General features: G+C 37.4%; 1 protein-coding gene and 1 long non-coding RNA gene across 4 annotated transcripts; one reads left to right on the top strand and one right to left on the bottom strand.

Annotated features, from left to right (window-relative positions):
* The first annotated feature begins 9 nt into the window (after nucleotides 1-9).
* On the top strand, nucleotides 10-14,491 carry LOC117565317 (villin-like protein quail). Of its 3 annotated transcripts, XM_034244357.2 has the most exons (8): nucleotides 10-102; nucleotides 481-544; nucleotides 10,953-11,162; nucleotides 11,222-11,424; nucleotides 11,488-12,430; nucleotides 12,921-13,961; nucleotides 14,019-14,210; nucleotides 14,281-14,491. In XM_034244357.2, the coding sequence occupies exons 2-8, from the start codon at nucleotides 518-520 to the stop codon at nucleotides 14,392-14,394; spliced, it is 2,730 nt and encodes a 909-aa protein (XP_034100248.1). In that variant the 5' UTR covers nucleotides 10-102; nucleotides 481-517; the 3' UTR covers nucleotides 14,395-14,491. The 3 variants fall into 3 exon arrangements, with proteins under 3 accessions (XP_034100248.1, XP_051858895.1, XP_034100246.1); XM_052002935.1 differs by lacking the exon at nucleotides 10-102 and having other exon boundaries at nucleotides 171-544; XM_034244355.2 differs by lacking the exons at nucleotides 10-102; nucleotides 481-544 and adding an exon at nucleotides 7,066-7,652.
* LOC127565254 (uncharacterized) lies at nucleotides 14,443-14,825 on the bottom strand. Its single transcript, XR_007954624.1, has 2 exons — nucleotides 14,720-14,825; nucleotides 14,443-14,660 (listed from the first exon to the last, which is right to left on the bottom strand). It is a non-coding gene; the product is annotated as an uncharacterized LOC127565254 (long non-coding RNA).
* Nucleotides 14,826-14,962: the final 137 nt, after the last annotated feature.

Below are 14,962 nucleotides of genomic sequence, written 5' to 3'. Positions count from 1 at the left end.
AACAACAAACGTTAATTATAGCACACGATCTGAATCTGCACACGCGCGCGCTCTCTCTTTCTATCTACCTTTCTCTCACTTGCTGGCTTGCTCTCCCAATTTGTAAGTGTGTACACATTGTCGAGTGTTTTGTGTAACGGTAAATTTGCGAAAATAGCAAAGCAAAGCGAAGCTAAGAAAAAGAGACGCCGCTCTTTGCTTTGGTGACAGCTCTAAAGGAGTGCGAAAAAGATTTAAATTGTTTTTAATTTGTTGGTGTTGCACTAATTGGGGAGCGGCACTTGTAAGTCTCTTTTGTATGTGCAACAACTGCTGGCGCAACTGCAACACTGCAACACAAACATCACAACAACAATACCAAACAACTGCAACAATAGCCATAAAAAAGACAGCTGCTTTGCTGCATTTGTCGCTTGCAGTTTGTCTTCATTTCGCTTTTGTGCTTTGTGTTTTTGCATGACAACAACAACTACAATAAAGACGACGTCTAAAACAACCGCGAATTAGTGCGAACAAAATGCCACCGTTTAACTTCATTAAGCAGGTGAGTGTGAAAATAAGCATTAAAATGCTGATTTATTGCATGTGCTAACAATGCTATTAAAACTGACTACATACATATGCATGAAGACATCTTTAAATTGTACATATTTACCAATGTACATTAATTGGTACTTTAATAGCATAATCAAAGATACCGAATGTACACACAATACGTCTGTCCCACTTGCGCACGAAAGGTAATTGCAAAGCAGAAAACAAAAACAATCGCATTGCAAGAAGAAGAAGTGTAACCAAATTTACATAGTCATGTTCAAGAGAAGGGTTCATTTCTAGGTTTGAGTCTCGCTTTTCAAACGTGAGCATAGAAAACGTATTTGTAGATCATGACATTTCTATTCAATTTAAAGTACCGTAGAAGGAAATCTAACCAGACACGTTCTCCACATATTCAGTATTTCGACATATGTACATAGTTTTATGTTGACATACTTTGATTCATAATGAATTAATTACCCAAATGCTTTAAAAATTACATTTTGTTGTAATATCAACAATAATTAATTGCTTCTATTAATACATTTAATTGAGAGGTAATTGTTCATAGTTAGTCGCTAGATTACGTTCAATAGATGTCAGATAATAATAATAATTTATCTATGTAATATTAGATAATGCAACATAACTTGTTAATTATTTGATTATTCATAAATGGTGCGATTTCTATGTGTCGACAGATTAAATTTAAGAGATGTGAAAAAATAATTTACTTGATATAGAGTTTATTTTATTTTGTATAGAAAAATCTAAGAAGAAAATAATTTCCAGAAAGTATACATGTATATCAAATAGATCGAATTCGAATATTAGAATTTCTTTTACTGTATCTCATCACTTTATGCTTGATAAATTGCCTCTTCAATAACGAAGTATTTATAGAAAAGGTATCTAGAGGCAATCTACTGTCTCTTCAAAATAACATTCAGATAAAATATCAATAACAAGTAATATTCCAATAGTAACACAAGTTGTCGTAGAAATGCTACCGTTAGATAGCTGCACAATATCGATGACACACAACTCTATTCTATATATAAAACGAGGAGTCATATTCTGGAAGAAATCAAGCAAAACGTGTCTAATTAGCAAGGCAAACTTTGAAGAGAAAACAAACACTTTGAACACGTTACACAATTTGAATATACACCCGAAACTCGATGGGATGCTATGAAAATAGATTTATGTATCTTGAATGTGAATGTGAACGAAAAGCGCAGCTGGAAATGGGAGACGCGGCTTTTGTAATTAAGCGTGTCTGCTACTGATCCGATGCACAGATAGATGCTTAGAGATAGCTTCCGGTGATTAGACAACCCAACAAGACCAAAAAAAAAGAACGAACACGAAGAGGTCGGCCATAAAGGTGGGAATAATTTCTACGGCTAGCAAACACTGCAGACTAGACCAAGAGCTTTCTAATTCTACAAATTTTTGATGGGCCAGACCCAGTTGTCTACCATCTAAGATCTCAGATCTACTCGCTCTCTGGGCGCACAATGCAAATGGTCAGCAATGGACTGTGTTTTAGAGGCTAGTCAAAATGGGGATGTGATCATATTTTGTTTTTTTCTCTTTTGGGTTTGCTCTGCCTTTGTCTAATGAATTTCCAAGCCCATTAAAGTAGCATTTTTGTTTAATTTGGAAGGTTTTTCTTTTTGGGCCGTGTGATAATTAAGATGAATGACCCCCGCCGAGAGAGCGAGATAGAAGAATAGGCAAACTAGTCTCTTTCTTTCTGGTCTTTTTTTTTGGTTAGAAAGTTATTGCACCATAACATTCGGAGGCGAGGTTTTTAGCTCCAGCTCCCGATGCTGAGCTGAGCTGAACTGAACTGAACTGGAATACTGGAGGGTTTATCTCGACGCGGCTCAACTGTGCCGGGCCATATATTTGCATTTTTTAGTATGGGTCAGGTTAATTGCATGTTAAATAACTGTTAAATAACGGTTACTGTACATCTGCAGCAGCAACATGAGCAGCCACAGCAGCTGTTGCTCTCGCTTGTTTGACTGTTATGGGTTAACTTCAAGCAATTGTTGTTCAACTTCTTGTGCAATCACTCCACTGTCTGACTATCTGACTGCCTGCCCTTTTGCTTGCCTGCTTTCTTTACCAGTCGAGCACCCACAATGTAATACCATAATACACGGTACCTGAAATTATTTTGAACTTTGTCTTGCAACTCGCACCCACATCTCAAAAGCTTTCGGCGTGGGAAGACAGACAACAGCAGCAACATCAACAACAGCAACATCAACCACAAACTCCTCCTTCTTCACCTCCACTTGAGAGAGATTTTGTCAGTTGTCTTGGATTTATTTTCGATATGCTCACAATTACCAATCGGATCCTAACGGTAGCAAAAACAAAATCCAACTCCAAATCCAGAGAAATGCAACAAATTTCCTAAAATGAGTTTCCTCCTCCTCTTCGATAAATCTCGTATCTTTGGTTGCCTTTCGAATTCGAATTGATTAATCGCGGCGCTTGGCTTGTGCATTATCAAAACAAATTAACAATTCGAAATGCTGCTCTTAAATGCATTTTCAGCACAATAACCCAATATATTTTATTATTATTACTGTTAGCATCGAACTCGTTATGACTTCATCCCGAATCGAATTTTAGTTACTCTTTTCAGAGTTGCGTTTTGTTTACCTTTTTGTATGACAACAATAGCTATAATTCCATTTTCTATTTTCAAAATTTATTATTCTTGTTTATCTGTTATGGTGACATAACTCTTTTTATTGCTTCTGCTTTTTACTGAAATTTGAATGTTGATAGAAAATTGAATTATGAAAGGGGTTCGGTAGTAATATTGGTAATCGAACTAAATTTTGTACATTTTGTGAATATTGCATTTAGGTTTGGTAATCGACCTAAAATTTTTACTTTAAAGGGTGATACTTTGAGATATTATATTGTTTTATATATTTTTTAAAAGGTATTCAGTTTGTCATGAAGTTAAGATTGTTTTAAAAACATAATTTTGAATTGCAATTAATTTAAATGAGAAATCTGTAAAGAGATTTAGATCAAAATACTTCAATTCAGTTCAGCTTATATTATTCAAAATCTTTAGTATAACTCTTGATAGGAAATTTTTAAGACGAATTTAATATGAAAACTCGAAAGTCTTAAGCACCATTAAACACTTCTTCAAATCAATTAATTACAAAGAGGTAACCACTTTTGTAATGAATCACTTTGTCGAGTAACTTTCAAGTGCACACACTTTTGGACAAGATCATTAAATTCCACACATCACACACCTGATGACATATTCAGTGTATTTACAACTGGAAAACAAAACGCAAAAAAGAAAAAGAATTACAGAAAAAGAATACATTTCCATTTGTGATGGAAACAGCTGTGCTCATGTTGTTGTCTATTAGAGTTGTCTAGTCTGGTCTTGGCCTGCTCTGTGCGCTGGCAATTAACCACAGCATGGGGAATCAGAATTGGAATTGGAGTCGCAGTCGGGCAGCGTGTTTGCCATAGTTTAGCCATCTTCAGAGAGATGCGCAGCATTTGCTGTTGTTGTTGTTGTTGTTGGTTGGCTAATGAAAAGGCCAGCTGAAGCTGAGAGTGTGCGAATGAAAGAAAAACACAAATCGGCACAATCACCGCTAGCGGGGCTAAAAGCAGATGGAATACTAAAGAAAAATCAAAGCGGTACATTTTGCACTGAACGTGCTCCGGGTTTTCCTCCCCTTTGGCCCCCTTCTTTGATATTTCCCTGCTTTTGCCAATCGCAGTCAGGTTGTAGAGTTGTTGTTGCAATTGTTGTTAGCCAGTAAGTAAAATGCATTTAATATGCTGGCATTGTTTAAACTTTACGTAAATGTCGTTAATGGGTGTTTGTCTTGAGGTGAGTCTACACAGACTGCACAAGAAAATCCAAAGGAAAAACCAAAGCAAACACAATAAGATTGTTGTAGACCAAAAACATAACAACAACAACAACAGAAATGAAAAGAAAAGGAAAAGTCAATTGTTGTGTCTTGACGTGTGTAATTACCATAAATTGTAAATTACATTTTTCATCATATTTTGCAGTTTTATTTTGTTGAATTTTTTCTTCTTTTCAATATGCTAAAAGTCGCACATTTCCAATGGCAAATGCTTTGCATTTACATTTTGCTTTCATTTTTTTTACCTCCATTTTTCGTTTTGGTTCACGCCTCAACCTCAACGGTTGATTGAACTTGTCAGAGTCGAAGTTGAAGTCAAAGTCTGCGATCTATTTGAAAATGTTGCAGAGGGAAAATATGTGTGAGTCGATGCGGTTTGTTTTTATTTTTGTTTTTTTGAAAGGCAGCATTATTGTTGCACTCGAACCAATAACAATGGTCAGGCGTTACATATAAAGGTACAGATACAAATGCAACAACAGAAATCATACAGATACATGTACTCCGTTGAAGACCCAAGGCGCTTACTACTTAGTATATAGGCCCATTAGCGTCTTTCACGCTTCACACAAATACTTTGACTCATTAAGGAGCCGTCGAGCAAAGCGATTACCAACATTTTGGCTTAATTGCGTTCAAATCCAAAAAAAAAAAAACTACAAAACAAAACATCAAATTGTTAAACAAATCATAAAGCAAGTTCGCCAACATTTCAAATGCTTTTCACCGGGAAATTGACACAGACACATAGCAGAAAGAGAGAGGAGAGTGAAGATAGGGGAATCTCCATTGTTTCCCTTGGGCTCTGCGACTAATGATTATAGACGATACGTCGTCGGGCGATCGAACTGACAGTCGGTCTATCTCTTTTATGCATAAATCATAAAAGTAAATGCCCAGCCAAGCAAAGCAGCTGACAAACCCATCGGAAACCTGATAGTTGCCATCCATCTATCTATCTATCTGTCGTTGAAGTAGTACTTATGTTTACCTCCTCTCACTATATACAATGCATGATTGCATATGGAAAATGTCAATACAACAAGTGGCTAATACGGAAGACAAATAAGCTTAAAGCGACTAACAAATATGCTTTTTGGCCAGGAACTGCCTCTCAAAAAAGCTAATTAAATTTATTAAACTAACAACAGTGAAAATTAATCTTCAGCGATTGCTTTTTTAAGGAGAGGAAATTACGTTAGAGTTTAATGAGGTATTCAAATTATTTTGGATAGCTAAAATCGTAGAAAACAATCTTAAAATACATCCTTAAATTATAAATCAATGCTGAATGTTGAAAATAATTTCTAATTAATAGCAAACCAATTTTACAAAGCTCAATTTATTGAGTTAAGAGTAGAGAATTAATGTTGAGCGATTGTCAATTTAAGGACAGAAAATTTCATTAAATTTTAATGAGGTATTCAAATTATTTGATGTTGCTAACATCACATAAAAAATTTACAATTGAAAATAATTTCTAATAAATATCAAACCGATTGTACAAAATCTCAATTTGAATTAAAAATAACACGAAAATTAATGTTGAGCAATTGTTATTTTAAGAACAGAAAATTACACTAAAGTTAAAATATATTTGAATAGGCATTCTAATTATATTAATATGCTACTATGCTATGCGATTATATTTCTAATAAAAAGCTTTTAATATTCATCTCCTAATTCAAGAAACATAGGCGAAAGCAGTTTGCAATAAATAGCAAACTAATATTTACTTTTTATAGACTGATCTTAGAACACTAAAATATATAATTTTAAAAATATTAATGTGTAGAACTCATAGCCAACATTTTGTTAAGTAGTTTATAGCTCTAAGCAATGTTTTAGATGCTGTGCTCTGAATAATTAAAAATAGAAATGTTTAAGAAAAAATACTCTATAATTATAACGTAGCTCTTGCTGGATAGATGCTCTGGTCTTTAAAATTCAAAAACTAAACGTTTTCAATTTTTTTATATTTTTAAAGTATTTACTGAGTAGTATACACAAAAATCTTATGACACCTCAATAACAATTTTTCAATCTCTAAATTAGAATCTTAATATTAATCAAGTTTCAAACTCTTCTTCTTAGGAATTGTCACCTCTTTGCCAGCTCAATCATAAGACTCTTTGTGTTTTTAGTAAGTGCAAGTACTTAGAGGGTAATGCCAGAATAACAACTATCCCTTTTGTTTCTGTATGCTTGTTTATCTATCTGTTACTTATATCAAGTGGCATTATGCACATAGCTAATGTTCCGTTGGCTTTAAGCTCTGCATTGCCTCCTCTCACTGTTCAGAAACCACAAAGTAAAATGCTGCGCTTTCTGCGCTTTTCTCACTTTTCTTAGAGCCAAAGACACATAACTGATAATTTCATTCATGCTACACTCCCAACTCGCGACTCCCGACTCGCAATCGCAGTTAGAGTTGAAGTCGCAAACGAAGACTTGGTCTTAGGCTTCGTCGTTGTCTTCGTTGTCGTGTCTGAGTCACAACCAAAAACGCTTCCCAGTTGGCTAAACTCGTGTGTCTCTTGGCCATAAACTTGGTGGCTCGGCATTTGCGTCGACCAGTCTGCATTTGGCTTTCTGGCAGCGACAACGCACTCGGTCGCCGGTCGAGTAGCAGCAGCTTTACCAGCCAGTTACCAACTTTTTCAACCCGTTACCCATCACTCAGTCAGTTGGCAGTCTCCTCGCAGTGCTCTTCTTAACGGTTTCGTTTCCACAACGTCGCGAATCTCACGCGAGTGGCAAGATTGTGAGAAAGGTGCCTCGATTTTCCTCGATCTTTGATTCATTGGACTTCTAATCACTTTTACTACAATTTATTTACTCAACCAAATTCTCAAGTAAACGATAAACAAAAAAAAAAAACAATATTTTAATCATAAAAATAGCAAAAAAAAAAGTACGCAAAAATATAAGAAAACACAAAACAAAAAAAAGAGAAATAGTTCAAATTTGTGGTGCGCGTAAGAAAATCGAGTTTGGAAAAGGATTTCACTTTGAGTGCTCGCCGGCAATTGAAAACTAGTTCAAGGCTGCCTACCTGTTGCTCTCCAATATTGCAAGAGACAGTCGAATAACGACAGCGACAACAGCAACTCCAACTGCAACTGCAACAACAACGGCATCAAAATGGAGATAACGTTGTCACCAAAAGAAACGGTATTTACTTTACAGGCTTTTCATTATGCATACTTATGTCTGACTGTCTTCTATCTTTGCCTCCCCACTATCCCCACAATCAAATCCAACTGTCTCTTTCAAGTTGACTCCATCTAAGCCGACAAGTTAATTTCTAGTCTCTTCTCTCTCTCGCTCTCTCTCTTTCTATCTCTTTGGCAATTACAAGCTGATAATTATTACTGGTATCTATTCGCTTTATATATTATCATTGCATTAAGTGCATTCGCAACGTTTATTCGATTTATTTGATGTTTGGACAGCGCTTAACACGCTTTTAAAAAAGGTTTTGAGTTTGCACAGAAACAGAGAAATTTTATTTATTAATGTCAACACAAAGTGTTTGGCCTTTATGGTTGTTTATATTATGTCATTAAATTAAAGTGCTAATCTTGGAAAGGAAATTTCATGATACTTATGTTGCAGATTAAAAATACTGTGTTTAATTAGGAAAATACAACGTAAGTTGTATTAATTTTAATTATAAAGCATATATATTTAACGTCCTCAAATAATTCCTAAATAAAGTCAAAAATTCCATAAATTTTGTAATATCATGAAATATTTTCTTTTTAGTAAAAAAAACAAACTAATTTGTCGGAAATATTTTTCACTCAAACTAGTTTTTGAGATTTGATATATATATTTAGCGTCTTTAAATAATTCTTAAATAAAATTTGAAGCTCAATAAATTTTGTAATTTAATGAACCATTTTATTTTTGGTAAACGAAACAAAATATAAGTCCTTTGTTGTGAATATTTTTTACTCAAACTTCTTGTTGAGATAAACTCAGGATTTCTTTTTACGAGTCACGCTTTTTCTATAATAAACATTAAAAAAACCAAAATAAATTAATTTTCTTTAGTATATATAAGCATAATTAAATCTAGTTTATCTCTAAACACTAAACCATTTATAATTCTAGACAAATTAGAACCATTAACGAGACGATAAACACGAGTTTCATAATTACATTCAGAAGTTTTCAGTTTCGTTTATCGCATTTATATCATCTGTAATGTATGCACGTGAATGTAATTCGCTTTCTTGGGGGTCTTTCACCTTTTTAATCTGGCAAATAGTTGTTAGTTGTTTGTTTTAGTTAATTGCAATTAGAGAGACAGTACACAGAAAATCGCGTGTGTTGTATGTCGTGAGCTGTTGTTATAAGGGGACTCACATACTACGAAAAAATATTATATCATTTATATTTTAGGGGGGTGGAGGGCGACCAAAACCACAACTTAGCGTAATGAAATTTCTAACGAAAACGCTTTAATTTGTTAATTTGTTGTGATTGTAAAAAACAACGTGGATTTCTTTTCGTTTGCTGGCACTTTCTTAGAACATTTCTTGGCCTGATGATGACACTAATTAATCTTGTGTTGTGTGAAAGTTGAAGAAACACATAGACTAATATCATCATGTGGAGCACAGAGTGTATAGCGGTATGTTCCAGTTTTGTTTTTTTTTTTTTGTTTTTGTAGACATCTTTTTACGGCCAAGTGACAAATAGTAGTTTGGCTGTCAGCGTACAATCTTGGCTCCAATCAATCATAGCGTCAATTGCCAAACGATGCCTCACCATCTTCTCTCTTTCTATCTTCAGTCTTTATCAGCCCCAAAGTGCAATGTGGACCAAGCCAATTCACTTGCCATTTCCAGACACTAATTAAAATGTTTTGCGCGCAATTTGACGAATTTATTTATGTTATTTTATGTGACTAACAAAAGATATAAGAGAGCAGACGAAAAAAAAAATAACTCGAATAACAATTTCAATTATAATTGCTGTCTCTGATTTCTATAAAATGTCGTTTGGGCCTGATGATGAAGGCTGATGATGGTGGTGATGCCATCACCCAGCCAGGCGAAGCATGAACTTGTTTTTGGTCAATGAACACACGCTGGCTGGCAAATACATGGAAATGAAAATGGAGCTGGAAATGGAAATGGAAATGAAAATGTAAATAAAAGTTATCAAAGTGGATGGAAAGAAAATAAGTCAAAGACAAAGGTTGATTACGATTATTAATTAAATGAAAAAAAGCCACAAGCTAATGACATAAAGATCTGTTAGCTGGTTGCGTAGTCGAAGGTCGCCGCCCCGAAAAAAAAAACTCCAAACACAAACTCAAACCACTTTCTTTCACTCGTTCCACACGCTCCATAAATAAATAAGAAAATTAATGTTTGATAAAAACAAAATACAAATAAATACAAAAAGAAAGAAAAACTGGCTGCGTAGAGTCAGAGTCGCAGTCGTCACTCTAGTACAGTTTTCACTATCACTTCAAATTGGAAAAGCAAAATGCAGAGCGTACACTGCCATCTCAATACCCGTCCCCGAATAATCAAAACTACTTTGTCTGGTTTTCTGTTGTCGATCAAGGCATCACCGACATCCACATCCTTCAGTCACAGCCGTCAGAGGCAGAAGCTCAACTGTTTTGTTCGCCTTGGGGCATTTGATGATAACTGTCGCATCGATTGAAGAGTGGACAACAATTATAGAGCGTTCGAAAGGTGTTTTAGTGTCTTCGAACAAGCTCTTTAAATGGCGCCTTGACAGGCGTCATTAAGCCACATAATTGAGGCGTGGAAATCAACAGCAAAATATGTGGTCTAACAAAATGCAGCTGCGAAAGTCGATCAATGCGTTTCGTCAGACTTTTAAAAGTGCAATTTAATAAGACTAGAGCATATAATAACTGTATTGGAGTTGATTTCAGCTTAAAAGCCAAGCTAACTTTATGTAATGGGCAATACACGCTTAAGAGTGTAGGAAATATGCAAAATAAATTAGGTCTAAATTGTCTTTGGGTCAATAATAATAATATTGAAGTCAGGTTTACTAAATCCTTTTCTACTTGTTATAGTTTGGAATATAGAATATTTAAATAATTATTTTAGAATTTAATCATTATTAATATTTGATGATATTTATTCATACTAAAATTAAAAATTGATCTGCAAGTGAAGTTTAATATTAATATTATATTAGCTTAAACCGTTTAACGCAATTAAGATTATGCTATTTTTATCTCAAAGCTGTCATATTAAAATGTAACAATATAGATACAATTTTATCCTAAAAAAATCTATAAACAACTGACATATTGAAAGTTAAATTAATTATATAAATTCATAAAAAACGTAACCAAAAGATGAATACAATTTTATCGTAAAAGATACTATAATCTAACTCCAATTAATACTTTTTTATTTTTTAATATAAATAAGTAAATTTACTAATTCAATTTCAAATAATTTTTTACAGGAGGTGCGTCCAAACACAATACCCGACTTGAAGGTGGATGCCACATTCCGTAAGGTGCCGAAGCATGCGTTAACCTTTGAGCTGTGGAAGATCGACGAGGATCGCTTAGAAGCCGTTGCTCGAGCACAATATGGAACATTCTACGACAACTGTGCATACATCATTTATGCATCGAGTTTAGTGGGACACTATGCGAATCACGAGACCATCGTAAGTACTCTTTTTTATGTCATTTCCATTGCCAACTAATCTTTCGTTTCGATCACTAGACACGCGAGCAGAAGCCGAATGTGCCGTTGGAGCGTTACATACATTATTGGCTGGGCAGCAATGTCAGCGAACAGAATCGCTCGAATGTTGTGCACAAGATTCAGGAGCTGGACTCGTATCTAGGCAATGTGGCGTCCATTTATCGCGAGACGCAGAATCACGAAAGCGCACGCTTTCTCTCCTACTTCAAGAAGGGATACGAGTGAGTAATCTTATATATTTAATCAGACTATAATCTAATAATAAATACTCTTTTCATTTCTAGTGTACTCTCTGGCGCCTTGATCAACTCGGTTCAAAAGGTGCGTCTCTTTCAGCTGTACGGTCGCAAATGGCTGCGTGCCATTGAGCTGGCTGAGATTGAGTGGTCACACTTCAATTCGGATTACATCATGGTGCTGCAGATGGAGGCCATCACCTTTGTGTGGATTGGACGCTCGAGTGCCTCGATTGAGCGTCGAAGTGCGCTCGCCTGGGTGCAGCGACAGCGAGGCAAGGATTCTGGCACCATTTGCATCGTTGACGATGGCTACGAGCAGTCGATGAGTGCGGAGCACAAGCAGGCATGGAATATGGTGTTGCCACTGCAGCAACGTCGTGTCTTTCAATCCAATCAGCAGCTGGACAGCAACAGCTATGACTCCAAAACGAATGGCGATATCAATGGCAGCAGCAACAAGTTTCGCATTTACAAGTGCAATCAACGTGGGCGATTGCATCTCGATCAACTGGACGTGGGCATGCCCAGCAAGGATGATCTAAGCGATGCACATGGTGTCTATCTGCTCGACAACTATGGCCAAAGCATTTGGTTGTGGGTTGGCGCCCAAACCACTCAAGCGGATGCTCTCACGGCCATGGGCAATGGACGTGCATTTGTGAAGAAAAAGAAGTATGCAAACAGCACGCTCGTGGTGCGTGTGCTCGAGGGACAGGAACCCGTGGAGTTTAAGCGTTTGTTTGGCAACTGGCTGACTGTGTGGCAGGATAATACACGAGGCCACAAGCCTGTGTCCACCAAGTTTGGCAAATTGGATGCGGTTCTGCTGTGTGAACGTCCCAAGATGGCAGCGGACACACAGCTGGTGGACGATGGACGTGGCGAGCGTGTTTTGTATCGCATCTTTGGCGATCAACTGGTCGAGCTGCCGGCCACCAAAGTGACGGTCTTCACCAACGCCTCCTATGTGGTCAAGTACACCGTTCAGGTGAGTGACCAACAAACAGCCAACACTCTTTGATGTGTTGCCCAATTGTGTTCGCTTTCAGCACAGCGTTGTGGCTGTGGTTGTGGCTTAGGCTTTACTCTTTTCATGTGTAAATTAAACAGAATTGAAGAGGTGTTTTTAGGTAAGGGAAGTGTAAAAATAGTAAAGTAGAAAATTGAAGTCTAAATTTATATTTACAAATTCATCTGATGATTGATTTAGACGCAGATGTCAGACGAAAAGTTTAATTGATATGATCTTCAATTCAGTATTTCTATTAACTTATTAAGCTAGTGTCGAAATCGATTTTTAAGTAAAAGCTAAAGGTATTGCTTCTGTAACCCGCAGTATTAAAAGCTTTATGGGTGCCTAGTCAAATTTGTTATTTTGTAACTCAAATGAAGCTGAAAGTTAAGCAATTGATATGCAAAAAAGGTCTCACATATACTGCAATAGATTGTTATTATTTTTATTATTATTTACTTTTCAGTGTGCCACGGTTGTGCCCGCTGATCTGGCCAGTGTGGGCGTCAAGAGCATCATCTACCAGTGGAACGGTTCGGAGGCATCGGCGGAGACAATTGCCAAAGCAGATAGCTTTGCCATGACTAGTTTCGAGTCGATGCAAGGCGCGGAGGCGATGTTTGTGCAGCTCTACGAATTCGATGAGACGCCACATTTCTTACAGCTCTTCGAGGGCAAACTGATCATAATGCGAGGTCAACGCAGCGAGCTGCTGCACTCCAATAACAATCACAATTGGGACTTCAAGACCAATATTATGCTGGAGACCTTTTTGCTGAAGATCTATGGCGATGCCAGCTACAACTCCAAGGCTGTCGAAGAGCATCCGTTGTCAGCGATCAGCTCCAAGGATTGCTATGTCATCAAGACGAGTCATGTGTGGGTCTGGTGTGGACAGAGCAGCACTGGCGATGCTCGAGAGATGGCCAAATCGGTGGGCGCACTACTGGGCGAAAGTTCGCTGATGCTGGAGGGCAAGGAGAGCAAAGAGTTCTGGCAATCGGTGTCAATGTACTTCAATCAGACGCTCGTCATCAATGGGCAATCGTGTGGCAGCAGCACTACGAGCAGCAGCAGCAGCGGCGCCGGCAGCATGTGCAACGGCAGCAACAACAGTGGCGGTGGCAATGGCAATATTTCGCCCACGTTGAGCAACAATTGCTACTTGAACACCACAATGCCAACGAAACCCAGACCGCCAGTGCAATTGTTTCTCGTCTGGTGGCAGCAGACACAATTGCGCTGCGAGGAAATATTGGGCTTTGACCAAAAGGATCTCTGTGCCGACTCCACGTACATACTGGACACAGGCACCTTGGCTTACGTCTGGCTGGGCTCGAAGGCGTTGCGCCAGGAGCGTGATAAATACACTGCGATAGCCCAAAGTTATGTACAGAATGCGCCATTTGGTAGACGCTCGGCCACAGCATTGGCTGTGGTGCGTCAATATGCGGAGCCCAATGTGTTTAAGGGTTTCTTTGAGACGTGGCACGATGAGCTGGGAAAGGCAAGAGAATGAGCGATAATCCTCACTTAATAAATAACTGATTCATTTCTTCCACAGAACTTTCTCAGCTACGAGCAGATGCGTCAGGAACTGGGCAGCGTGGCGCCCAGCAATGGTCTCAGTGAGGGCTCCGCTCTGCATCTGAACAACAATCAGAAGGACTTTGATGGCCACAAGAAGTATCCGCTTTCTGTGCTGGTGCAGGAAATGGATATGCTGCCACCCGAAATTAATCCGCTGCGACGTGAAGTTAGTTCAGATCTTTACTTTACAACTATTCAAACGGAATTAAATGTTTTTCTACTCTCTTTTCTTGCAGGTTCATCTAACGCACGATGACTTTGTTGGAGTTTTTAAAATGTCCTTTTATGAGTTTGATGAGCTGCCCAAGTGGAAAAAGCAGGAGCTCAAGAAGCTCTACAAATTGTTCTGAGACAACTCGTCTCGCCAATCTCCTGTATATAGTATATTTTAATCGGGCTTTTTAGTTATTTGGAGATGTAATAAAGCCACTTATATATATAATTATATATATGCATGGTATATACTCCGAATTAATAGACTATAATTAAGCACTGCTGTTTTTTGAATTAAAACGAAATATATATTATGCGAAATGCACACAACACAATTCAAAGATGCGCTCATCTCAAGGATTTGTTTCCACCTCCGAGGAGTCCGGCTCATCGTCACCGGAACCTGTTGAAAATAAACTGCAACTGCAAATGATTTCACCACGAAGCGAAGTCCACACTTACTTGGAAATATCAGTCCCATTATAAAGTCGAAAATGCCACCCAATAGATCCCAGAACATGCTTAATTTATGTGTGTTGCTTTTGCTGTTGCTGCTGCCGTGTTTAACGTTTTGTGACTAAATGACGCCCATTTTGCGGTTTGGATTCTTTATCGTCTGTCGACCATTTAATGAGCCGTGACAAAAACTCGGTAATTTCATTCTAATCAAACGCACGAATCCTCAATTTATCGATGCGCGTGATT

The sequence above is a fragment of the Drosophila albomicans genome, chromosome 2L, assembly GCF_009650485.2.
Source record: "Drosophila albomicans strain 15112-1751.03 chromosome 2L, ASM965048v2, whole genome shotgun sequence".
Classification (NCBI taxonomy): domain Eukaryota; kingdom Metazoa; phylum Arthropoda; class Insecta; order Diptera; family Drosophilidae; genus Drosophila; species Drosophila albomicans.
The sequence above is the reverse complement of the archived record's forward strand: the minus strand, read 5'-3'. Positions and strand labels throughout refer to the sequence as shown.